At 43.9% G+C, this 26,238-nt stretch overlaps 1 protein-coding gene across 6 annotated transcripts; it reads right to left on the reverse strand.

Annotated features, from left to right (window-relative positions):
- Positions 1-6,084: 6,084 nt before the first annotated feature.
- Positions 6,085-26,044, reverse strand: DYNLRB1 (dynein light chain roadblock-type 1). Of its 6 annotated transcripts, none has more exons than XM_053200050.1 (6): positions 25,960-25,974; positions 22,739-22,849; positions 17,850-17,925; positions 11,088-11,255; positions 10,956-10,992; positions 6,723-6,750 (listed from the first exon to the last, which is right to left on the reverse strand). In XM_053200050.1, exons 2-6 carry the CDS (start codon positions 22,784-22,786, stop codon positions 6,738-6,740), a joined length of 342 nt encoding a protein of 113 aa, XP_053056025.1. In that variant the 5' UTR covers positions 22,787-22,849; positions 25,960-25,974; the 3' UTR covers positions 6,723-6,737. The 6 variants fall into 6 exon arrangements, with proteins under 6 accessions (XP_026925704.1, XP_026925703.1, XP_053056026.1 ...); XM_053200049.1 differs by lacking the exon at positions 25,960-25,974 and adding an exon at positions 25,521-25,867; XM_053200051.1 differs by lacking the exons at positions 10,956-10,992; positions 25,960-25,974 and adding an exon at positions 25,521-25,864 and having other exon boundaries at positions 6,480-6,750.
- Positions 26,045-26,238: the final 194 nt, after the last annotated feature.

A 26,238-nucleotide genomic window follows, 5' to 3' on the forward strand; every position in this document is an offset into this window, starting at 1 on the left:
TTAGGGCAGCCATGCACCCAGCTTGATTTCCCAGCTTCCACTCCAGTTAAAAGTGGCAAGACGACGAAACTTTTGTCAGTAAAACATAAGTGTTATGGGACAAGATCATCCTACAGGACACGGTGGGTGTCTAAAACAGCAAGACCTTCAACTGGGTGGAAATCAAGTCTGAGATGCTCAGTCACCACCTGGGCGCGTTCATCCCCCTCAGGTAGCCTGCTTAGCTGTTATAAAGGCACAGGCTGCTCTGAGGGGGGAAAAAAAAGTGGAAAGTGCTCGATGGGACTTGTGGGAAATCTCCTTAAAGGGAAAGAGGACATCCTTCTGCAGCCCCGCCCTCCATCAGGTGCCTGAAACTTGTGACGGCTGGGGCTCTAGTAGCTAATCTTGGATCATAAGGACAAGGGCTACACCCTGGGAATGGTGGGGCAGAAAGTTTAAAGAGCCTGGGTCCCTGATGACTTTGTGGAGCCACCATTCCATCCCTGGACCACATGAACTCATGAACCATGAAATCATGATCTGAGCCAAAGTTGGATGTTGGGCCGACTGAGCCACCCGGGTGCCCCTGCCTTCATGTTTCTAAACACTATAGTTGTCCTGTTATTTCTGTAGTTCTTACCACAGAAGGGGATTTGACTCTTGCCTCCCTCACCCTTCCCATCGTCCAGCAGCTATAGCACCATTTAGGGTGTATTGTATTTTACCTACAAAACTATGCACAGCTGAGCCACACGATATGTCCTAGATTTGCTTTTTATTGTACAATTTTTTTATTTTCTGGGGTTTGGGCTTAAGTTTTCATTTTGTTTTTCGTGCCCCAATATTAAATTATCCCTAAATTTTTTGCACAACTAAAAATCTCTCTGAATCCATTCAAATACATATAATACTCTAGCAGTTTTTTTCCTTTTGGAAACATCCTTCTCCTGTTTAGGACTTCTCTCTAGGTTTACTGCCCCAGGCCCTTCACCATTATCCTGAGATATCCCTTTTGTCTTTCTTGTGTTGGAGTCTCAAGTTGCCCGAACCCCATGTCTTACTTTCTTTGCTCCATGCCCTTGCTTTGATGTATATTCTTCCATAGCTTCCATAGCCACCTGAGCTTGCATGGTGGAAAAATATGTGACCTTATATGTCTGAAAATATTTACCTTACTCTCACACTTAACTAATAGTTTGGCTGGAATAGGACTTTAGGTTGTAAACAATTTTTTTAAGCAGAATTTTAAAGGCATTGCTGCACTCTCTTTGTTTCTAGTGATGCTATGGGTCCAATGCTGTTGTAATTTCTAATCCTTCGTACATGGTTTCTTCTCTCTCTGGATTGTGTCTGTCCAAAATGTTCTGAGATCTCATGATGATGGGGCCTGGCGTGGGTCTTTTTAAAAGTAATTACTCTGGGGGCGCCTGGGTGGCTCAGTCGGTTAAGCGTCCAACTTCAGCTCAGGTCACGATCTCACGGTCCGTGAGTTGGAGCCCCGCGTCGGGCTCTGTGCTGATGGCTCAGAGCCTGAAGCCTGCTTCCGATTCTGTGTCTCCCTCTCTCTGCCCCTCCCCCGTTCATGCTCTGTCTCTCTCTGTCTCAAAAATAAATAAACGTTAAAAAAAATTTTAAAAATAAAATCACTATAAAAAAATAAATTAATTAAAAAAAATAAAATTAACTACTCTGGACATTCAGATCTTTTGATCTGGAAACTTAGGTCCTTAGTCTTGGAAACTTTTCTTACAGTCTCTTGCTGGTATTTTCAACCTTCTGTTTTCTCTTTCTGGAACTTCTGTTAATCAGATGTTGAATATCCCAGACCAATCCCTTAATTTTCTTAACTTTTCCATTTTTTCTTCCTTTTTTCCACTTTTAGGGAGATTTTCTCAACTTTATCTTGCAACTCTTCTGTTGAAATTATTCCCCTCATATTTTTAATCTTTCAAGAGTTTTTCCTTGTCTCTGGATATTGTTATAGCCTCTTGAACTCACAACCCTGGTATGTGTGTGTAAGGCTGTATAGGTCAGTGTTTTTCCACTCTAGGTGCATGTCAAAAAACCTGGGAAGCTTTTACAAACTAATGATGTTCAGGGATTATGCTTTAATTGATCCAAAGATGGATCCCAAACACAATTTTGTTTTGTTTTTTTTTAACTGTTGTCTCATCTCCACTAGACATAAGCTGTTACTATTCCTTTACGTCTAGACGGGCCTGGCGCATAGTAGGCACCACTAAATAACTGCTGAATGAATGAACAAAGCACTGCTTTGTAAAGGAAGATTGTAAAATAAGAACAAATTCCAGGCAATATGCTACTTTGTCTATAATGTTTTCTCTAAATATATTTGAAAACCTAATAATACATGAAAACCAAACAAGTCTTGTAGGACAAAAAAAGTATTTGAAATCCAGAGGTTTTAAAAAATCATGAAATTCCTATTTCTTCTTGCCTTTTAGACAAGTTTTTAATAACATACTTCTTGTGAACTAGGAAGTTAAAGTCTAATAATTTTCATCTGTTTCTGCTGAAGCCCCAAGGCAATAGTGGCCTATGCTGAGGAGAGGAGCAGGACCAGTGCAGGACTGCAAAACAAGGGGCCCCAAAGTGAGTCCAGACTTCTGCCTGTAAAAGAGGTGGAAGCTTCTGTTTCACCTTGAGTCGACAGACGGAAAGTGTGTAGAGGGGACCCTGAGAACCAGAGGCCAAAAGCACAGTTATGAGGGGCCAGCCAGGGAGAGCGCATCGTCCAAAGTTAAGGGAGTGGCAGGTAGGACAAGACAGGTCTTGAAAACTCACGACAGATGAGCCAGAAGGACGAATTTCAGCTTTAAACACACGCCAGGCTTAGAGAGCCAGAACTCGTTCACAACAGTCCTGGTAAAGTACACACTTTCCATCTCATTCTCCTTATGGCAACATGGAGCCAAAGAGGGGACAGCACCAAGTGGGGAAACAGGGTCAAGCACCTGGTAGGTGAGGGGCAATCTCCATCTCCATATTTGGTTCAAAATTCTGTCGTCACACTGGACTGGGCACATCATCTCCAGTGGGCCTTCAAGGCCCTGGGAATGAGGAGAGAAGCCTCGAGACTTGCCTGACATCCCATCCAGGGGCAAGGGAAGCACGAGCCCCAGAGAATCAATGTAAAGACAGTGGGCGACCATAATAAAGTTGCCTTTTGATCCAACTGAGCTTGTTTAACACAACAGTTGAACAAACTAGCACTTTGTGTTTGGTGTTACTTTCCTTCTCAGTTGAATATGATTGATCAGTTTAAGTTCATGGACACTGGATTGTAGCTCTACTGATCTGACATGTTTGGCAACTTCATGATTTCTACCTGCCGTAATGATTGAATTTAGGAGATCTGCATTTCTCTTTTCACCCCCTGGTAATTCACCAGAAGCTGAATTTGGTGTGGAAAGATGGTTTGGGATTCTCAGTGAAAAAATGTACAGAAGTAGTTGGTTTGAGTCCAACATATGTTAACAGGAGAAAGCCTGTAATTCCTGCAGTGCTTTAAAAACACATTTTTGGAGAAAGGCAATACCGGCTCACAGAGGAACATCAGAATTTCCAGGCACAGTGCCAAGTGCTGAGGTGGATGGTTGAATGATGGATGGAGCTGCACCTTGGAGCGTGAAGATCATACCTGAAGGAGTCTGAACAGGGGTTGCCTCTGGGGAGTAGGGGTGGAGACTGGCTGGGAAGCAGGACAGCATTCAGGGTGAGGTGATCTTGAATAGGGGGCTCAGCTGGCTGGTGTAAGCCCTTGTCATATGCCATTTACTGTAAGTAAATCTTACCCGCCCTCCAGAAAAGGTAAACTGGTTACTGGCACACATGTTGAAGTGTTTAGGAGTGTGCACTGTCTGCCGCTGTCCTTTGAAATGCATCAAAAAACAGGATGGATAAAGGAATGGGTAGTTATAATAGAAATGTAGCAGAATGTTAATTGTAGAATTAAATGGAGGTATATAATTATTTCAACTTCTCTGTATCTTTGAAAATCATAATGCTAGCAGTGGGCACATCCATATATTATACCGGCAAATGTACTTCTGAAACCCAGAAGTGATGTTCTTCCCTTCACACCCAGGGTAGTTGTCAGTTTCCAACCTTAGTAGGTATTATATTCCCATACACTTGCTACTTTAAGTACAGAAACTCCAGGCTATTTACATATGTTCTATCATCATTTAAACTTAAAAAAAATCTTTTTTTCTTAAGTTTATTTATTTAGCATGGGTGGGGGAGGGGGAGGGAGAGAGGGAGAGAGAATCCCAAGCAGGCTCCATACCATCAGTGCAGAGCCTGACGAGGGGCTCAAAACCATGAACCATGAGATCATGACCTGAGCTGAAACCGAGTCAGATGCTTAACCGACTGAGCCACCCAGGTGCCCCCACCATCATTTAAATTTTTAATTAAAAATCAGAGTTTTTACATCTTAAGATGAGTTCAGGGAGTTCTACACATTGTTATCACAAACTGGAGTGCATCCAATGCAGGCTTCCCATGTGTAAAGAAATCCCATTGCTGAGGAGACTCAGAGGCAGATGTTCATGAGTCGTCTTGTTTTCCCTAAAGCCAGACTGAGCCTAAACCTTCCTTAGGATCTTGGGGGATCCTTTAAGGCAAACAAGAGGGTGTGTGAGAAGGACTAAGGGAAGAAAGGAGGGGGAGGTCTTCAAGACCTGCTCTGGAGCCAGACCACCTCCTTCCCCAGGGACAGGGCCCCTTCCCTCTTCTAGAAATCAGACTGTGCCACCGGATAATCTAAGTTGACCAGACCGTCTTCCCCATTATCCTTTTTGGAGAAACTCAAGCCAGGACACAGGAAACTTAGACTTAGATTCCAGCCTAAAAAAGCCTGAGAACAAAGAGAAGATACCAGTGACTATACATCACTTTCTTTAAATCAATCAATACTGATCCAAGGTCATTTTGCTCTGGTCCTATAATCACCCTCTCCTCAGGTGTTCTTCCTGAGTCCACAGGGACAGGGCAAACATGCTGTGGTTTCCTAGAAAATCGGTTTTCCTTGGAGATTTGGGGAAAACTATCTGAAAGGATTACTGCCATATTAAGACAAACATGGATATATTATGCAGTGGAAAATCCCTATCATCTTTCACTAAAAAGGGAGTGTTTGAAGAAATTTTGCTGAACCCTTATGAACTACACCCCTGGGCTCCCAAGGGTACATCTTTTACTCCCCTGACACCATTAAGGAAACTTCACTGGAAAATTCAGAGAGATATTTTTGCTAGATGGAAGAACCCACTGTAGACAAAGGTTACTTTTGGCGAATGAAGGACAATGAAGGGGGATTTCAAAGTTTATACTACACAGTTATCAATCTTTTCCCTCTTGTTTCCAAGGTAACAAAAAAGACAAAAAGAAAAACCTAATAAAAAATAAATACATGTGGTTTCTGGGGGGAAAAATCCCAGAGTGCTACCGGGTGATGGGGCCCAGAGCCTCACAGAGTAGCAGGCATGTTCTGGGACCCACACACGAGTCTGAGGGAAGGCACACATTTACCCAGGATGTGGTCACTCAGGTAAACAGGACCAGCGGGGATTTCTCGGAAGAAGGTGCAGAAAAAACAGTTTCTGGAGTCTGAGACTCTGTCACAGTTGTGAGACCTAAGGCAAGTCATTCTCTAGACCCCAATTTCCTCATCTTTAATATGGCTTTCACACTGTCTGTAGCGTTTTGTGAGGATGATATAAGCCAAGGTATGTAACATACCTGGTGCATTCTGGGTACTCAACAAATATCACTCCTTTCCTATCCCCAGTGTAGTAGAAAAAAATAACCTTTTAAAACATTGGTGGCAGTGGGAAATGTTGAGAGGGATGGCTAGGGACAAGAGGCCCAGAAACCAGGGTACCAGTTATAAACAAGACTCAGTTCAGCATGTGTGGCCACAGGTGCAGTAAGGAGCAGGTCTCTCTGAACCATGGGCACAATCTGCCATCTCGGCCAGAGGCAGCACTGGGGCTCAGCAATTAGACCACGTGATTACACAGGAAGAGAGAGGCAGAGAGGCCTTTTCAACCTAGTGTTTAAAGACACACAGCAGGGTAAGCATTTCAGTTATTTTTAGTTAAAGAAAAACAGCCTTTTCCAAGGGTGACAAAGTGAGCTGAAGGTCAGAAGGAAGCAGGGTGTGGACTACTCAAAGCTCTTGCTCCAAAATCTGGAGATGAGGAAAGAAGGCCCACCCAAGAACTCAAGGGTGACTGGCCAGCAGAGGGACGACTTTGATGACTTTGGTCACTGGACTGGTCTAAGTAGGCTCAAAGGTGATTTCCACCTGCCAGTTGGTTGACATGCTTAACATTATTATTCTTGGGGGTTATTAAATTAAGGAATGATGCACAGAGCCAAGAGAGTGGCTTATTCAGTTGGATTCTGAATCACAATCAGGAAATAGTCTTTATCTGCAAAAGAGAAAAATGAAAAAATAAATCACTAAATGTAAAATGGGAGAAAACACACTAGAAAGGAAATCATCCAATCACCAACCATAAAAGGGGAGGGGAACAATAAAAAGCATCAATGCTCAGGCTACTTCCAACTGCTGGGGAAACAGAAGATGAACTTGCAAGTTTCCCTGAGGGTGGGGGTAGGGCTCTGGTAGGTGTGGCTGCTGGAGAGCAAGCCCCTCCTCCTACCTGGCCTTGCAATGTATTCTCTTTTCTAATCTTCACAGTACTGACAGGGAAGTAGGATTATCACCTCTGTTTTCTGGGTAGGAGAACTCAGGTTCAAAGACTTTAAATGAATTGCTTATGGCAGTGGTTCTCAAAAGAAAGGGCATCTGAATCACCGGCAAGGCTGGGCCCCATCCCTAGCCCTTTGGATTAGTAGATCTGGAGTGGAGCCCAAGAATTTGCATTTTTAATTAGGTTTTTAATTTTAATTAGGTTTTTAATTTTAATTACAGGATGGTTAAAATAATTTGCATTTTTAACAAGTTCCCAGGTGATGCTGATGCCGCAAGTTCTGGGACAACCACTGGTTTAAGAATACCCAGCTAGTTAGTGTCAAAAATGGAATTCCAAACTCAACCCTACTGGTTTTGGGTTAATGTCAGTTCTATCACAAGCTCAGCTGCTGGCCTTCAAGAGTCTTCTGGATGAGGAAAATTTCAAGGGCACCAGGTCAAATGGAGCCAAAGGTATCTCAATTCTAGTTCTGGGGATCCAGCCCGGCAAGGAAGAATGTCCACATGAAATCACAGCTAGTCCAAGCTCTCAGGGGTGAGCCTGACTGCTCTTCATATCATAGAAACAAAAATTGGAGAAGCAGGGTGTTTCAACATTGCCCACTTAACCAAACCACAAACATTTACTAAGGCTTCCATGTGTCTAGCCCCGGGCCAACCCCTTCTCATATGGTACCTCAGTAAATCACTCTGTGAGACAGATAATAGTGTTTTCCATTTCATTGAGGCTCAGAGAGTGAAATGACTTGCCCAAGCCAAGGCAAAAATGCAGAGCTGGGTAGCTAGGTAGCTAGCTGGGTTTGACCCAGATAACACTGAACGCTTCTGATCTGCCCTCTGCTGAACAAGGGAGAAATGGCAGGACCTTGGCCTTGTTTGCTTTGTGTGTGCTGATTCAAGCCTAAAGTTTGCTTCTTCCCATGACAACAGACTGTTGCAGATAGGAGGAAACAGATTTTACAAGATTAATAATTTCATGGCTAAGTAATCTGTATAAGTTAAATCACTTAAAAATATAAACAGAAATAATTAACAAGTCACCAAGAGAAAGAGACACAATTAGCAATACTAGAGTCTTTTTTCCAAATAATCAAACTCTAAATTCAATACTATCACTATAAGAGCTTTGTGGGAAGCAGAGTGTTAAAGCTTGATTATGCTGCATTAACTTGGCTTTATATTAGTTAGGTTAATAAATGAAAACCAAAGTCTGTTTTTTTAGTCTTTTCACATGGGCTATTCTTGGCCAGGATGGGATGAAATTTGGTACACATATGGAGGGCCAGACGGTCTGAAACTATCTTTGCTATTTGTGGTCTGGGACGCAGCTTCTCAGTCTGATCAACGAGAAAGATGAGGTGGAAGAAGGGGACAGTGGACTTCCTTCCTGGGCAGTGCTCCTCCAAGTTGTTCCCAAGGTGTGGGGTGGGGTGCTAATTACAGTCTCAGAAGGACCCACCTCAAACATGCGGCAACTAGGCCTGTTCTAGGCTGGGGGCTGTCCCTGTGGGGCTTGTGCTCTGCGGAAATCCTAAGGCATTCTGGCCCTAATGCTTTAGAGGCTCCTGCCCTGCCCTCCCCGCCCCCCCTCCCCCCCACGTATTTTTGCCATATCAAAGTGGGTGTGTCAAGTTATCAAATCATTGGTTTTCATCCTAAATACCATGTCCCACAGACATTCCTGACCCTCATCCCCCACTGGTGACCCCACCTCTTACTCCCACAGTGGGGTGTCAACAATGGAGGGAGATCTAGGGAGTCATTCATATATTTATTAATCAATTATGTGTTAAATGTATACTATGTGCTTACAAATCTCTGTCCTCTTGGAACTGTGTAGGCGGGGAGACAGACTTAAAATACAGATAAGCAGGCTGGTTGGCTAAATGAAAAGGCAAGATGGAGCACTGGTAGCAGCAGGACGGCTGGAGAGGTGGTGAGGGTGTTCAGAAGGAACTTTCACTGTGTTTAAGGCAACCTCAAGCAGTCACACACCTCTCCAGTATAAAGGAATGTGAGGCACTGTCAGAGTGAGAGTGTCAGACAGAGTGAGCGAGCAAGTGAGAGTGAGAGGGTGTGCACATCCTCCCTGCAGGCCTCTGTGTGTTGCTTAGGAAGGGTCCAGCCACTCCATCCTCACCTCCACTGACAGGGCTGAGAGGCTTCTGGGCCTGTGAACCCCAAGAAGAACCTCTAACGTGGGAGTTGCCAATCCTGGACTCAAGTAGCAACTACACCCGTTAACTCTGAATGCCTTTGGGTCCTTAAGGGCAAGTTGAAGATGCCTTTGCAGCCAAGCTGAGAATGGACAGTCAGGAGCTTCCAGATGACTCTGTGGGTCCAGAGGAGACATTCTCAGAAGCTTTAAGTCAAGAGAAATTGTCCATGGAAAATCGAATTTGGAAACCACATCATTTGTCTTTGCCTCACAATGTGTGCCCTCACGTGGGCACAAAGTCTACTCGGACACACAGGGTCAACAGAGACCATTCCTAGCCTAACTTTTAGGGATGTGGAGGTTTGTGTAGCCATACAACATGAAATCTTGGGACGGTTATGAGTTCAAATATTTCTGAGCCTTTCTGCCTCACCCAAAGCCGACCCCTCAATCAATGGGGTGTCTCAGGGGACGAGAGCAGTATAATACTCTACTTGATGCTTTACAGATGTGGAAATCGGGGTTCAGACTTTGGTTGATGTAAAGTCACACTCAAGGGGAAATAGCTTCTGTCTGCTGCAATCTGGTTTTCCTCACAGAACCAGAGCATCATAATAGGTTGGCAAGTGATGCATTAGACACTGATTAAACTGATACACAGTGTATGGCATATTTTTGGAATAAATGCCACTGAAGTGATCTTATGTTCTCTGTTATCAACCAGCTCTGTCCCCACCCCTCTAGGGAGTGTCCCAGGGAGACTGTGGGCCCCTGTGACTCGGTCAATGGTTCTCTCCTTTGTATCCTTTCAAGTAGCAGAACTGGGCCAGAACAGGCTTGGGAACAGAACCAACATTGCTCTGCTACTTGGGTGGCTGACCCCACATCAAGTTACTCCAGAATTCTGCAGCCAGCCTCCCTGCCACTTGTGTTGCCAAGCCAAGCCCAAGGACCTTCAGCATCCCTAGCCTCCCTATTTCCCTCCTTCATCTAGAACCCAGTCACAATCATACCACCTTCTTGCCTTTAGAACTCTCACAGGGTCAAGTCCACACAGCTGAGTTTGGTGTTTGACACCTCTTGACCAAATGTCCTACCTCTCTTTCTTCATACACATATACTGATGGCCTAGATGAGCTATACAAGCATCATCGCGTGCACACCTAACTCCTGCACACTCACAACTATGTGGCTCACCCAAAAAAGACAGAGGGAGGGAGAGAAGAAACAATATAAAAATAGTCCTGGAAAATCAATCTGTCTACCACCCCAGTCTGTAAATGTGAGTGAGGTGATGTAGGCCGGGACAGGTGGCCCTGATATTCCCTCCTGTGGTCCCAGTCCTTGTGGGCTTCTCCCAGGAGGAGCATCTCATCATGTGCAAATGATCCTCAAGGCACAGGTACTGTTTGTACGCACAGCTCCTAAATGCAGACCAAGCACTGCATGAGAAACAAAAGCAGCAATCTGTTCCAATGCTGGAGGAAAAGCTGACCATACGGGGCCCAGAAAGACAGGACTGAGGGATGGACTGACTTTATTTAATGTTTATTTTTGAGAAAGAGCAAGAGAGGGGGAGGGGCAGAAAGAGAGGGAGACAGAGGATCCAAAGCAGGCTCTGTGCTGACAGCAGGGAGCACGATGCAGGGCTTGAACTCATGAACCGTGAGATCATGACCTGAGCCAAAGTCGATGCTTAACCTACTGAGCCACCCTGGCATCCTAGGACTATACTTTAGAAGTGGGCAATTTAACTTTTTTTCAAGGATAAAATGACTGTACGTATTTTTACCTTATGCTTTGAATTTTAAATCACTAAATTCTTTTTCCTTCAAACACAGCTTTCCCACCCCTCCAACTTGCTTACACTCTTTCTTGTGCCTTCTAGATTTAGCTCGAATGTTCCCTCTTCTGGGAAGACCTAATCATACCTTCCTCTATGTTTCATGAGATCACGATTCCCCTCTGTGTCCTAGAATCTAGTACAGGGTCTGGTCTAGAGTAACAGTGAATAAGTATTTGTTGGGGATGCCAACCAGAGACTGGCCAGGCAGTGAGGCATATTACCTCTGAACCTTCAACTCTTCAGTCCTTTCCATGGCACCTGTGGAGACAGCAATGTGCCAAGCCTTCCTGATAAGCGGCACAGAATATGCTGTGACAGTCTGCTCCCAAGTGGGAATACGGAAGACCTCTTACCTGGTGCAACCATAATTTCATTTTTCTTGGAGCGAATTCGAAGAAAGGTGAGGTCATTCTGGGGGTCGATTTCACGCACGGTGCTCCGGGCCTTCAAGATGAAGTTGTGCATGAGGTTGGCATACTGTGTGGTGGTGGGATTGTCCATGGTGCTCTTGATGGGAATGCCTGAGGGAGAGCAGAGACTGAACAGGATGTTGAAGCCCTTTTCTGCCCAGCTCCTAACACTGCACCCTTAATTCAAGAGTACTGGACTGACAGTTAACAATCAATGCCAGTATTTACTGAGGGCTTGACAGGCACAGTGCTGAGCACTTTAACTATGGCAGTGCCAGTCCCCAGAACTACTCTGGGGGTGGTATCACCATCTTCACTCGCCAATGAAGCAACAGAAGCTCTGAGCGGTCACACAGCAGATAAGCAGTGGGGCTAGGATTCAAATGTAGGCCTGTGGGCTCTGCTGCTGGGTTCCTCTTTTCTTGGCACTGTCTTGACTGGCTTCTAGCAATAAAAGGAGAGACTATCATTCAGAACATTTAGAACCTGAACAAGGAGGGCAGCTCTTACAAATTGGTAAATATTGAAAAGTAGGAAGAAGAAAAAGGTCAGCTTGTGCCAAGACATTACCATCTCTAGTGTTTTGATCCAGTTCCCACCAATGGAGGCTTTGGGCCCAGTTGTAAACACATTGTCTATACACATGATTGTGCCCCTCAAATTTAAGCCTGTTTCTCTGTCTGCATATACACTTGTAAACAGCATTGCTATTGCTTTCAAAGAGCCCACAAATGGACCTTCCACAGAGTTAATCATTCCTCTATTGCTGGTACATAGGCTGGATTTTATTACTTAATTACTAAGCAGCGAACACCATTGTGTACGAAGCCTTTTCTGTTTTGAGGATTGTTTTCTTGCAATGAACTATTAAATGGACCTCTTTTACTAGACAGTGCCTATTGTCATGGAGGTGAAGAATCGGGCTCAGCCTGAGCCACCTCAGAACACAACTAAATCATCAGGTATCTATGAATCACCGTGACATATTAGCAGGTTCCAATGAGGAGGCCTTAAGTGCCCACAGCTGACAGGCACTTGTGGGGAATATGGCACAAGTGGCTCCTCACATGTAAGTGGCTAGATTTGGGGGCTGACAACCCTGCTGATCTGGCCCACAAGTGACCAGCTTAAAGACTGGCCAAAGGCAATCACCCTCAGGCCTTCTCACAGGTGGCAAGAAACTGGCCCAATCTTTTCTTCTTAGGGAGCAGGAACACGAGATTGGGCAGAAGAGGACATAGTGGCAAGAGAGGCAGCTGAGTCAGAGAGACTGCTTTGAGCGAAGTGAAGTCATGAAGACAGACCATAGTGATCACTTGCCTTTAAGGGACGAGAGGGTGCTTGCTTCGGCAGCACATATGCTAAGGGACAAGAGGACTAGATCACTAGCGCTGCTACTGGATCCTGGATGACAACAATGTGCCCACCAGGGCACCTGGAGACCTCACTTCATAGCGGACTTTCCCAAGGATGGCCTATGAGCAGCTACGGTGATGACTGAGTAGAAACTCTGACCTGGATAAATACCCTGGGCTCTGTCTCTTCATAGCTATGTGGCCTCAGACATGTGACTTAACCTAAACCTCTATTTCTTTATCTGTAAAGTGATACTTGTGCTGTGAGGATTAAATATGGCTAATTCATTTAAGAATATTTAGGAAAGAGAGTATGAATGTAATAAATGTTGATTTGTTATCAACATCACCACACAATAAATCCCATCCCCACCCAGGGTACTTGAAGGGCCAGTATCAAGGCCTGGCAAAGTCTGCATGATCAAACCTCTTATCCTTCTCTTCTTATATACCACAAGGCCACCTTCTTTCAGGTTTCTCTGCCTGGAACTTTCCTTCCTTCCTTCCTCATTCTTTTGTGATTCCCACTGATTCCTCAGGTTTCCATTTTCTGGTGTATCTACCCAGCCCCAGATGTGGTCAATGCCCCTATTTTACCATCCCACATGATTTTCCTTTGGAGCATTTTCTTTGGAGTTTGACACCTCACCATTATGGAAGTGATCATTATGACTATAAGCTTCCTGGGGGTCAGGACCAGGTCTGCTACACTCACCATTGTCATTAAAGAGACTCCATTAAGCATTTATTGCTGGTGACAAATGAGTGCTCTCAAGGGCTTCTTTCAGCAATTCAAATACTATCATGATTTTTATCACATTTCTACTTAGTGAGAGGTGTATGAAGGAGACAAGAAACTACTTGATGGCTCACTTTAAAAACAAAAGAAAACATTAGAGGTGGTGAGGGGGCAGAACAGGGACCAAAACTGGGGAGAATTTCAAATAAGGATAAGAGATTAAGTCCAGATTCAGACAGTGTCAGAACTGCAGACATCTCAAAGATAGCCTAATGATTAGGTCGCCTGCTTCAAGCTTCTTCCTTTACAAATTGGGACTGTGCACTCTGCAGAAGTAGCTGGTCACAAGGGAGCAGGATTTCTAACCTGGGGCTCAGATCTGTCAAGACCAAAGTTGTATAACCAGATATTCCCACCAAACCCAGCCTCATCAATCAACAATAAAGAACATTAACAATATTTAACAGAGGCAGTAGCCCCTCACCTTATCTGCGGTATCACTTTCCATGGTTTTGGTTACCTGCATCAACTCTGGTCTGAAAGCAGATGATTCTCCTGATCAGGTCAACAGTGGCCTACCACTACGTCACAATGCCTGTATGTCATTCACCTGACTTCATTTCATCACGTAGGCAATTTTATCATCTCACATCATCCCAAGAAGGGTGAATACAGTATAATACGATATTTTGAGAGAGACCATATTCACCTAACTTTTATTATAGTATAGTGTTATAGTTGTTTACTATTAGTTATTGTTAACCTCTTACTGTGCCTAATTTACTAATTTAACTTTATCACAAGTGTGTACATGTAGGAAAAAACCACAGTATACATAGGGTTGGGTACTATCCCGGTTTCAGGCATCCACTGGGGGTTTTGGAATGTACCCCCCCCCCACCACAGACAAGGTGTGTGGGGGGACTACTATTTATTAAGCACCAACTACATGTCAACATTGTTCTAGGTACTGGGGATACAGTAGTGAACACAAGAGACAAATATCTAACCTCATGAAGCTTACACATTTGAGTCTTTTATGTTGCCCCGTGTGGGTAGCAGCAGAAGATGGCAGGTGGTCTGACCAGGTACAAATGGAATGAAATATTCCTTAAGTTCTTGGCAATCTTGCTTAAATTCACACTTTTATTGTGAAACAGTTAAATATGGCCAACTCAGAGAAGTCAAAAGCTAGTGGCAGGTGTTTGGCAAGTGACTAGGATAAGGGTGTGTCATGAGTTCAGGGCCAAAAGCAATCAGTCTGGACTGGAGTGATCAGGAAAGGCATCCTGCAAGAAGAGGCCCCTGAGTTGAATTATGGGGGTAGGAAAACCCTACAGGGGATAATAGGAATCCCTAACTAATCATCCTTTTTTTTTTTAACTGTTTATTTTTGAGAGAGAGAGAGAGAGAGAGACAGAATCCGAAACAGGCTCCAGGCTCTGAGCTGTCAGCACAGAGCCCAATGCGGGGCTCGAACTTGGGATCGGCGAGATCATGACCTGAGCTGAAGTCAGATGCTCAACTGACTGAGCTACCCAGGCACCCCCCTAACTAATCATCCTTAATGGAAGCTTCCAGAAAGCTTAAAGGCTCTATAGAGCAGTGAGTTCTGACCATCTCCATTCACAGTTGGCTGACCTTGGACAGGTCATCAGCTCTGGGTTTCTCATATGAAAAATGGGCAATACCCCTGCCTGGCAGGGGCACTGTGTGAAATGTAAATGAGGACTAAAGTGGGAGCTCTGTGAATGGGACACAAATTAAAAATAAATAAATACATACACATGATAATTTTAACATTTATATGGCATTTACTATACATCAGGTACTGTTCTAAAAGCTTCCCTGGAAGGCAGTATAATTATCCACATTTTACAGATGAGGAAACTGGAAGAGAAAGGTTAAATGACTAGCCCAAGATCACACATCTGATAAGTAGAGTCAGGATTCAAACCTACGCAGTCTGGTTCTGTGTTCTATATTCTTAGTCACTAGGCAATACTGCCACATTCGTTTATGAAAAAGAAGTGCTCATTAGTATCCAAAAGGTAAGCAGTTGAGGCTCTATTTTCCCAATGAAAAAGCTCAAGTTTTGAGACCATTTTAAGGTAAGAATGAAGGTTGTAGTTTGCAAATACTGATGGAGGCCTGTTCCCTCCCCATTTGGGGAACAACCCCGGGAGCTGTTCCCTACCCATTTGCGGTCAAAAATGTCCAGTCCAAGGGGCACCTGGGAGGCTCAGTCAGTTAAGTGTCTGCCTTTGGCTCAGGTCATGACCTCATGGTTCGTGAATTCGAGCCCTGAATTGGGATCTCTGCTGTCAGCATGGAGCCTGCTTTGGATCCTCTGTCTCCTCTCTCTGCCCTGCCACTGAGTGTGCATGCTCACTCTTGCTCTCTTTCGCAAAAATAAGTAAACTTAAAAAAAATGTCCAGTCCAAGAAAGAAGAAAGTCTCTCTCTGGGTGATACACAAATGGTCTTTTAGGTCTTGGAGTAAGAAACACCCAGAAGAAACTACCTCAATCAACCATTCCACTTATGGCAGTTGAGGTCTGAAGAGGGGAAGAGGAAGTGCCAGGTCCTCCAGCTGATCAGTGGCAAACTTGAACTGGGACCTGCACCTGCTTCCACAATGTCCTGAGGGCTCCCACCATGCTGCCTGCTTCGATTGCAGGGTATAATTAGAGTCTGACAAAACTGGAGAGCATGTACTGCCTAATTCTAGGCTGGCCAGGGTCTGACAACTTGGAAAACAACATTTTTTTTTTTTTAACTTTTATTTTAGAGAAAAAGAACACAGAAGCCTGAGTGTGAGTGGGGGAGAGGGGCAGAGGGAGAGAGAGAACCCCAAAGCAGGCTCCATGAGCAGCATGGAGCATGAGGTGGGGCTCGATACCACAACCCTGGGATCATGACCTGAGCCGAAATCAAGAGTCAGATGCTCAACCGACTGAGCCACCCAGGTACCCTGGAAAACAATATTCTTTTATTTTCTTTTTTTAATTTTTAATGTTTATTAATTTTTGAGAGAGAGAGAGAGAGAGAAAGAGAGTGTGCACAAGTGGGGGAGGGGCAGAGAGAGAGAGAAAGAGAGAGAGAGAGAGAGAGAGGGGGGGAGAGGGGGAGAGAGAGAGAGAGAGAGAGAGAGAGAGAGAGAGAGAGAGAGAGAGTCCAAAGCAGGCTCCAGGCTCTGAGCTGTCAGCGCAGAGCCTCATGTAGGGCTCGAACCCACAAACTGCGAGACCATGACCTGAGCCGAAGTTGGACACCTAACCAACTGAGCCACCCAGACACCCCTGGAAAACAATATTCTGAGGACATGCCACTTTCACTTTTTCATTCTTGATGACTTTCATTTTGCTCTATCACGTAGGCATTATTGAGAATTCTCCCCTTTCTAAAAACAAGGCCTAGAATGATAACGTATCCACGCAGGGCTCTCAAGAAGTCCCAAACAAATCAGAGTTGACTAAACGCTGATCGGGGGAGCCCAGCCGGGCTGACCCTGGGCATGGCCTGGGCCACAGACCAGCAGCTACTCTGATCCTTCACAGTACAGTGTATGAGAATGCAAGTGCATTCAGACAGACTTGGAATGAAACCTTGGCTCTGTAATGGCAGCCAAATCAATTAAATGTCTAGACTCCATGTTCTCCACTACAAAATGGAGACAACAGGGCTGCCTTATGGAACAAATGAAACAATATGTTTATAAAGCACCAGCCTGTGGCCTGGCATGAAACAAGCGTGTGATAAATGTTAGTCCATCGTAGCTTGGGAAAATTAGTAACTGTACTCTTTGGGATGTTTAAAAAAAAATGCTATAGAAGAGGAGGGAAAAGCTATAGGCCAGAGTATTATCTAGCAAAAAAGCAGAAACAGGGTGCCTGGCTGGCTCAGTCGGTAGAGCATGTGACTCTTGATCTCTGGGTCATGAGTTTGAGCCCCACACTATGGGTAGAGTTTACTTCAAAAAAAAAAAAAAAAAAAAGTAGAGGGGCGCCTGGCACTTAAATGGCTCAGTTGGTTGAGCATCCGACTCTTGATTTTGGCTCAGGTCATGATGTCACAGTTTTTGTGGGTTCGAGCCCCACATCTATCTCTGTGCTGATGGTGCAGAGACTGCTTGGGATTCTCTCTCTCCCTCTCTGCCCCTCCTCAACTTGCATTTTTTTTCTCTGTCTCTCACACACAAAATAAATAAAAAACTTTTTTAAAAAGTAGAAACAATATAAATGGGGCATGTCTGATAAACATTGAACTGGTAGTTAAAAAATTTGGTCATGTAAATTATGAAGGAAAAAAGCCAAAAAACAACCTCATGAATAAACATGCAAAAGAGTAAGAGAAGACATACCTGTACAAGGGCTAAAAAAAAGCATGGCACATTAAAAAGTATGATCTGTTAGGGCAGTGGGACTGAGTGAATTTTTACTTTTTTAAACTTTGGAATTCCAACTATAGTGCTGGGACACTGGAAATGTTTTAAAAAGGGTAAAAATTAGATCCCATACATGAAGGGGCTTAGTAAACAGTGTCAGGCTGTATTTGGGCTGTTTTCTGGGGGTCTGCCTGTGTGCAGGTCATAGCCAAAGGGAGGGGGTACCTTCTGTGTTCACCACGATGATTCCCTGTACTCCCTTCTGGCTCTGAAGTCGCTTCAGTGTCTCTTCCACCTCTGCCTGCCAGAGAGAACAAGACCAAAGTTAAGAAGGGCCAGTAAGACTGGATTAATTCCCTCACACTCCTGGCAAATGAATCATATATTTGTCTTCCAATAACAAACAACACCCAGGCACTAGGCACCTCCTCAAAGCCCCCAGGCTTGTTCGGAGTGGTCCCTAGGCCATTTCCAGCACTTAAACCCCAGCATGGGGCGGGGCTACTCCAGGCCCTTTGCCTATCAGGCACTATTTTCCCTCCCTGCGTAGCTGTTTGGGAGCAGAATATAAATACCATTCTTGGAGTATAGAGGCATCCATGACTCACATATTTGGTACACCTTAGGAAAGGACTCTGGTGATTTGAAAAAAACCCAAACAGTGGTGTCTTAACAGGAAGAGGACTAAGTTGTCACTTGTGGCCCAAACAGCACAACTGAAAACATTCTAAAGAAGAAAAGTGACTCCATTGAGAAGAAAAGCTAGTAAAAATAAGATACAAAGGGCCAGTCAGATGTCTGTGGCTGGATATTCCCTTTGCATGCTTTTGGCTTCCATGATCTTACTTGCTTTCTGCCTCCACCAACTGCCTGCAGAGCACCACTGATAAGTGCCCCCTCCCCTTTTTCTTTTGTCTCTCAACCTCCTACCATCCCAACCATAAAAGAAGGCTGATGCCAAAGTTCGGGGCTCAGGCTTTGGAGGTGACTCTGCTGGGCTGGCACCGGTGCGAAATAAACAGTCTTTTCTGATTCCCTGAGCGCATGTCGCTTGTCTCTTCCAGGGCACCAAGTATTTGCTCTAACACCATGAGGATAAATTCAGTGACTTAATAAGCTAGCATCTGAGAGCGTAACACATGGCACACAGCCTGGGGAAGGGGCTCATTAATCCTGATTCTCCAGAAACTAGCACATGGCATGTGGGTCCTCACCCTGCCATGCCAGGCTTTCTATATGATCACTCCTATCTCTTTTACCTTTCCTTCAACTCTTCATCTCCATTCCCATACCTATCTCTACATCTTTTTTACCCTAACAAAGAAATCCAACAAATTCTTCTAGGCCATTTAAGACATCACCTCATCCATGAAGCTTTTACTGATCCTCAACTCAGGGGAGTCTGCCCATTTCTGACTCCCCAAGCTCTTGACTAGAAATGCATTAGGTACTGGTTTACTTAGAGTTTCTACAATGCTCTGCAGAGTTAGGTGCTCAATAAACAGCTGCTTGACTGAACTGCGCCTGTTTCTGTGGATGGAAACTGGCCTTCAAGTGTGCTTGTTTTTAGGAGGCTCCTTCCAGACAGGTCCAGAATCCAGTCAGAAGCTACTCAAAGGCTGAGTTGGGACTATGTTGAAAACAGAGGCTCCATCCGCCTAAAAAAAGTGGTTCCCCACCCCCAAGGGCTAATGGGTTGGCCTGAAGAGGAGGAGCTTCTAAACAGTAGATGGACATAGCACAATGAAGTATTGTTTTTCTAGTAGGCATAAGACTGACAATCCAGTCACTACCACCCACTCACCAATGATATAAGAATACTCAAATGCTGGAGAGAAGGGCAAACAAGTTCTTCCTACAAAATGGCAAATAGCCTGAAGCCTCATAAATCTGGAGCCTGGGTAAAAGGACAGGGCTAGCTCTGTGGATTTGAGTACAATGTAATGGGTCATGCATATATGAGGTCATAATTCATTCAACAGACTTTCACTGAGCTCCTATTAAGTGCTATTCTGGAGAGGAGGGGTAAAGTATGATAGTGGTAAATATTACACAGTACTCAACCTGACCTGGTAACTTTCCTGAAATTCATCCTAAGGAAATAACTTAAAGGAAGAATACAACAATACTGCAGTGACACCTTGCAGTAGCAAAAAGTAGAAAGAGCCAAAAATGCCCAATCATTAGGAAAAAAAGCCAAATAAACAATGGAATGTCCATTCATACGAATTTAACACACAAAAATAACAATGGTGATCAGAATATTTATAACACCACAAAAGTATGACATAACATTAAGTGAAAGCAGCTAAAATGCAAAAATAAAGTGCTTGATGATGGCAACCATATGAAAATTAGAGAGTTAGGGGGCGCCTGGGTGGCTCAGCTGGTTAAACGTCTGACTTCGGCTCAAGTTGTCATCTCACCATTCGTGAGTTCAAGCCCCACATTGGGCTCTGTGCTGACAGCTCAGAGCCTGGAGCCTGCTTTGGATTCTGTGTCTCCCTCTCTCTCTCTGCCCCTCCCTAGCTCGTTCTCTTTCTCTCAAAAATAAATAAAAACATTAAAAAAAATCAGAGAGTTAGGACTTTGAAAAAAATAAGAGCCACATTGAGAGCAGGAAATTATAGATAAGGTTTTCTTTCTTCTTCTTTTTCTTTTTCAAAACAGACTCTTTTTCTTCTCATATGTTGTTTCTACTTAAAAACATTTTTTAACCCTTCTCCGTGCATCCAAGAAAGAGATCTCTAACATGGAGACCACAGGGCTCTGACATACTCAACATCGACAGCCCAGCCAATCTGCAATCAACCTAGAGAAGGGAAAGAAAGCTAAAATCAAAGATGTCAGAATAGAGGTCTGAAATATCCTCTGGAGACTACAAAGTGGGGCTCAAATGAAAAAGATGAATTATTTCATGACTGTTATACTTCAGCCCCACTTCAGGTATATGGGTACCTTCTATGTGCCAGACATTGTTTTAGGTCTGGGGATGCTGTAGTGAACAAAATCTAACAAAAAACCCATGCCTTCATGAAGCTGACATGGAGGGAAGAGCAGACATTAAACAAAGAAATAAGTGAAGTATAAATGTCAGATATAGTAGGGAAGGGGCATCTGGAATGCAAGGACTGATGGCAATTTTAAATAAGTGTCAGCAAAGTCCTCACTAAGGTGATAGTTGAGTAGAGATCTGAAGAAAATGAGGGAGCTAATGTGGATTTCTAGGGAGAGTGTTCCAGGCAATGTGAAGAGCAAATACAAAAGCCCTGAGATAGCATGTTCCAGGGCTCAAAGGAACCAGTGTGGCTGAAGTGCAGTGAGCAACAGGTGACCAGATGAGAGAGATCAGAGAGGCAGCCATGGTCAGATTAGGTTTCAGTGGGCTTGGTAGACCACAGCAATGAATGGTTTTTAATGAGGATGATATGGGGAGCCACTAGCAGGCTCTGACATGAGGAATGACAAGATCTGTTTCAAAAGAATGGCTCCGGTTGCTATGTGGAGAAAAGACTGCAGGGGGCAAGCACGGCCTGTCTGGGCCCTGGCCTGTGCTGCTCTCTTTGAAGGAAGCAACCTTTTCTCCCTGACTCACTGCTTGATGTAACTAACTCCCAGCTCTCTGGACTCAACTCATGAGCCTCCTGCCCCTCTTCTGGGCACCCCTGGCACCCCACCTTCATAGCACTTACCACAATGAGATGTAACTATCTGTGTGCTAAACCCAAAGCACCCCAGGAACAGGGACCTAGACTTTATAATCCCACTATTCAGCACCATAAAGACTCAATAAATACTTAATGAGCAAATAAAAATCACTTCTACAACTATGTTTTACAAAAATCAACCTTTTTAAGTATAGGAGGGGAGACATGACCTTACAGTACCCAAGGTAAACAAGAGCTAGGGTTTAGGTGGTCCTAAGTTTAATGAGAACCTGCCACTGAGATCTGGCTTCTTAAAAAGTAAACACACCAATTATGCATTGACCTGCTCAGTAGATCAGATACTGGGATAAATGTTTTCAGACACCTCTCTCATCTGAACCTTTCGTGGTTAGTATGATCTTCATTTTACAATGAGGAAATGGAGATTCAGAAAGAAGAGTTTTGCCCAAAGATCTGTAGCAGGTCAAGAGAAGAGCTGAATATACCACTGACCACAACTGATAAGGTCCTTGCCCTCAGGGAGCTCACATTCTGGCGAAAAGATGTTCAAAAAACAAGTAACCAAGATTACTGCAGGGTAGAGGGACGGGGCTGGGCAGGGTGCAGGAGAATGCTACTTTGGCTAGTACCAGGAACACCTGAGGATGTAATCTTTAAGCCAAGAACTAAATGATGAGAAAGAAGAGCACTCCAGGCAAAGGACTGAAAGCAAAAGCAGTGCAGGGAACAAGTTTGGCATGTTCAAGGAATAAAGAGGACCGGTATTGCCAATGTTTTCCGACTCTTTACTAATCTGATATGCACAAATCATATAACAACAGAAAGTCAACTTATTTTCATTTTTAAGAATTATCAGTGAAGTTGAAATGAACTTTACTGTTTACATCTCTCCATTTTGAGTCTTCTGATTTTTTCCACATTTCTATTGATTTTCAAAAACTTCGTATGTTAGAAACATTAGACTTTTGTCCATCACATAAATTACACTTCCCTCCCTTTTTCACTTAATCTTCTGATTTTCTTCAATAATCAGAAGTTTAAAAATTTTTTACATAGTCAAATTAAATAAAAATAGTTTTCTGTAAGACTAGAGAAAAGCTTTTCCAACTTGACCCCAACCACCAGGATGGGGCTAGGCCTGGATGAGTGGGGACCATGAGATCTAGAGGAGTCTCCAGGAGACACAGGGCACCAATTACCTACCTGGGTTCAGGAGAAACTGCTTAAAACAAACCACAAGTTCAGCCCTAAAAGAGCGAAGAAGAAAAACAAATGATGCCCCAAAGCCACAAGCAGAAACAGGGACATTTACAGATGGGAAAGGACAGTCCTAGGCAGGCATCCCAGTCATGCCACCTCTAGCTCAAAGTTTGTTGTTTCTGCAGAGCTAGCCAACTGGTATCAGAAATATCTGACTGGATATGCAGTCCCCCAGGGTTGACTTACATCTCCAACTTCCTGTCCTAGAGAGAGCCCAACTGGTATCCTCAGCATCCTGGGTAGTAGGTACTACGAACATGGGTGTCTGTATGTTCTTTAGTTCCTAGGTGCATGTTGCTGACAGATGGAAAAACAAATAGCAGTAAAACTCCAGGATTACTTGTTAGTTCAGCCTGGTAGCAATAACTATCTGAAGCAAATAGTTAACAAAGAAACCGTGACCAATCTGACTACTAAGCATAAACATTTTAATTTGTATAAAACAAAAATGAATCAAAAGGACAGAAAAACATGTGCATCTGATATAACAAAAGAGTAATTCCAAAATATCATACAAAATGACTAAGAAAAATAGAAAGTCTAGCGCCTGGATGGCTCGGTCAGTTGAGCGTCGACTCAATCTCGGCTCAGGTCATGGTCTCATGGTTCATGAGATTGAGCTCTGTGTAGGGCTCTGCACTATCTGCTTGGGATTCCCTCTCTCGCTCTTTCTTTGCCCCTCCCCTGCTCATGCTCTCTCTCTCTCTCACAGTAAATAAATAAGCTTAAACAAAAAAAATCTAAAAGTTAAGTGGGCACTTGTGATGAGCACTGGGTGTTGTAAAAGTTAAGTGGGCCAAAAGGATACTAGTAAAAAATACACCTAAGAGAAAATACAACCATACAGAAAAATGTTCACTGTTTCCTATAAATAAAAAAATGAAAAATTATAGCAATGCTGAAGTATCTTTTTAAATGCTGGCAGTTATGGCAAACCTGGTACAAAGGCAATCTGACCTTTTCGTAAAGTCACAGGACAACACTACTGCAAGACCCATAAGTGTGTTGGTCCAGTGGCCTCAGAAATTCTTTTCCTGAGAATTTCTCCTAAGGAAATAATCTAAATTTTTCAAAAAGAAAAACAGGGGCACCTGGGTGACTCAGTCATTTAAGTGTCTGACTCTTGATTTCGGCTCAGGTCCCCATCCCAGGGTTGTGGGATCAAGCCATCCATCTGGCTCCATGTTGGAATGTGGAGTCTGCTTAAGATTCTCTCTTCCCCTCTGCCGCTCCCCTGCCTTGTGCGCTCTAAAATAACGTAACGTAACGTAACGTAACGTAACAGAAGAAAAACTCTACATATACAGAAATACTCATCACATCATTACCTCTACTAATGAAGAGTTAGAAGCAACCCAAACGTATGCCAGGGGGAATGGTTTGTCAAATTATGGTACAACTATTTTACTATTATGCAGTCACTAAAAAGAATTCATCACAAAGATGATGTAGCAACAAGGTTCAATGTCTTTGGATACTAAAACAAAAAAGAATAGAATGTACATCTTGAAAAATATGCATATGTGAACCAAGAGGAAGGAGAACATACAGAGTTGAAAATAGTTGTGTGGTGGAGTAAGACTAGATAGAATTATGGATGATTTTTATATCACCATAAAAAGGGCAATTTGGCAGTTTCTACCAAACTAAACTATGGATGCCAGAAGTAGCACTTCTAGGAATCTACCCTATATCCTCCATAAACACTACATAAAACACTAGCATGAGCACACACACATACACAAAAAGACAATAGTTATAGCAAAACTGTATATAGAGTGGAAAACTGTAAATCACCTAAATGTATATATACTGCAATGGAATACCATACAATCCTTAAAAAGAATAAAGATTTGTATATATTGCCATGGAAAAATGTTTGATATTTTTAAGTGAACAGAGTAAGCTGCAGGAGATCTCTCGCTCTCTATATAGCCTAAAGTAAACTTAGTATGTAGAAACATGTATGTTCCAGTTTCATGTGATAAACAAGCTTATATGTACATGTGGTTATGCACTAATCAAACCTAGAAGAAAACAGCCAAATGCCAACAGTTGTTGGCACACATCATAGGGGTGTGAGATAGGTACTTCATGTACTTTTTGCATTACATGCTTCAATATACTTGATATGCCTGAATTGGTTAAAATGTGCGTCTAAATATGTTTTGTTTTCATGAGTATAAACACACAATAGCGTGGTACAGGTTGCAGTAAGCCACCATTTGTGTCAGAAAAAGAGGGAGCATATACATGCCTGTTGATATATAAAGAACTTTCAACTCTGGAGACAAAGGCTAGGGGTCAGGGTTGGGTGGGAGATTTATTTTTCAGTTAGATCCTTTCAGATTATTGTTTTTACTGTGTTGCGGGTATTATCTGTTAAAATTTTTCTTTACAGTTTTAAAGTTACATATGTTTGAAACATTACATGTTTTTAGTGATGTAATCATATTCTTTGTGGTGTAATAATAAATGAAAAAAGCCGAGACCACAACTGTACATTTAGTAGGAGCTAAACTATATTAAAGGAAAGCTGAAGACAGAAAGACTAGACAAATGTCTAATTATAAGTGCTTGCCTTTAGGTCACGGCACTGTTCCTTTCTCCTTTTCAATTTTTCCTGTGGGTTTTACGGTTTTTAAATAAGATTTTTGATTTCACATTTAATAAGTCTTTTCAAGTTTCCCCAAGTCGGGAGGATTAAAAACATGAGAAAACAAACCAATAAAGTCATAAAGAGCCCACACAGTTCCCGCCAGCAACGCTTTGGGATGCCCAAGGGTGGACCCCGCCGGTTTGATTCATGCACCAAATCCCAGACGCTCGAAAGAACCACAGGGACAGAAAGGTGTCAATCAAGCTTCTGGGGTTCAAATCAACCTCCGCCATTTCCTAAGAGAAGGCATTTAGTTTCACTCGGCTTTAGCTTTCAAGTATGTCAAATGGGGATAATGGTCGTACCTACCTCACAGAACTGTGGTGAGGAGGAAAGCCAAAATACGTAAAGCGCTTAGCAGCGTCGAACACAAATTAAGCTTCCAGGAAACCTTATCGTTATTGTCATCGCGCTACAAGGCCCAGAACTCTAAACTGTAAGGGCCTCTCGGCTGGCCTCCCCCTCTCTCTCAGACCCTTGCCGAGGCCCGAGCTCCCGCTTCCGGTCAAGAGCCTGCGAGACCGGTGGCCCCGCCTCGGTCCCCTCGGTCCCCAGTCCGGGTCTCGAGGCCCGCGCTGCCCGGGTTCCGTCCTCCAGTCAGTTGGGGTCCGGCCCCGCCCCGGCCCGCGGATTCCCAGCCCGGCACTCTGAGACGACCCTAGAGAATGGAAGGCTAGACGCAGGGTGGTGGGCGGTCGTACTCGACCACCCTGCGGCCACCAACCACAAGCTCTAGGCAGACACTCACCATCTCCGACCGATCCAGTAGCTCCGCGACCCCGGCACTCAGCCCAGTCCCGGTACCTTTCGCGCCTGCGCACAACACCCTGTCAAAACGGACAGCTCCGAGAGCCTACCAGGACCCAGCGTGGGACTGACGGCCGGGCGGGTCTAGTCAGCTCCACCAGGGCTCATAAGGAATTTGCCAGGCCCTGTCCCATAGTGAAAAGCAGAGGAACGCTTCAGCTGTGGAAAATTCCCAACTCCTGTGCCAAAAGATGGTGTCAGAAGAGGTTTTCAACTCTCC

The sequence above is a fragment of the Acinonyx jubatus genome, chromosome A3, assembly GCF_027475565.1.
Source record: "Acinonyx jubatus isolate Ajub_Pintada_27869175 chromosome A3, VMU_Ajub_asm_v1.0, whole genome shotgun sequence".
NCBI classification, from domain to species: domain Eukaryota; kingdom Metazoa; phylum Chordata; class Mammalia; order Carnivora; family Felidae; genus Acinonyx; species Acinonyx jubatus.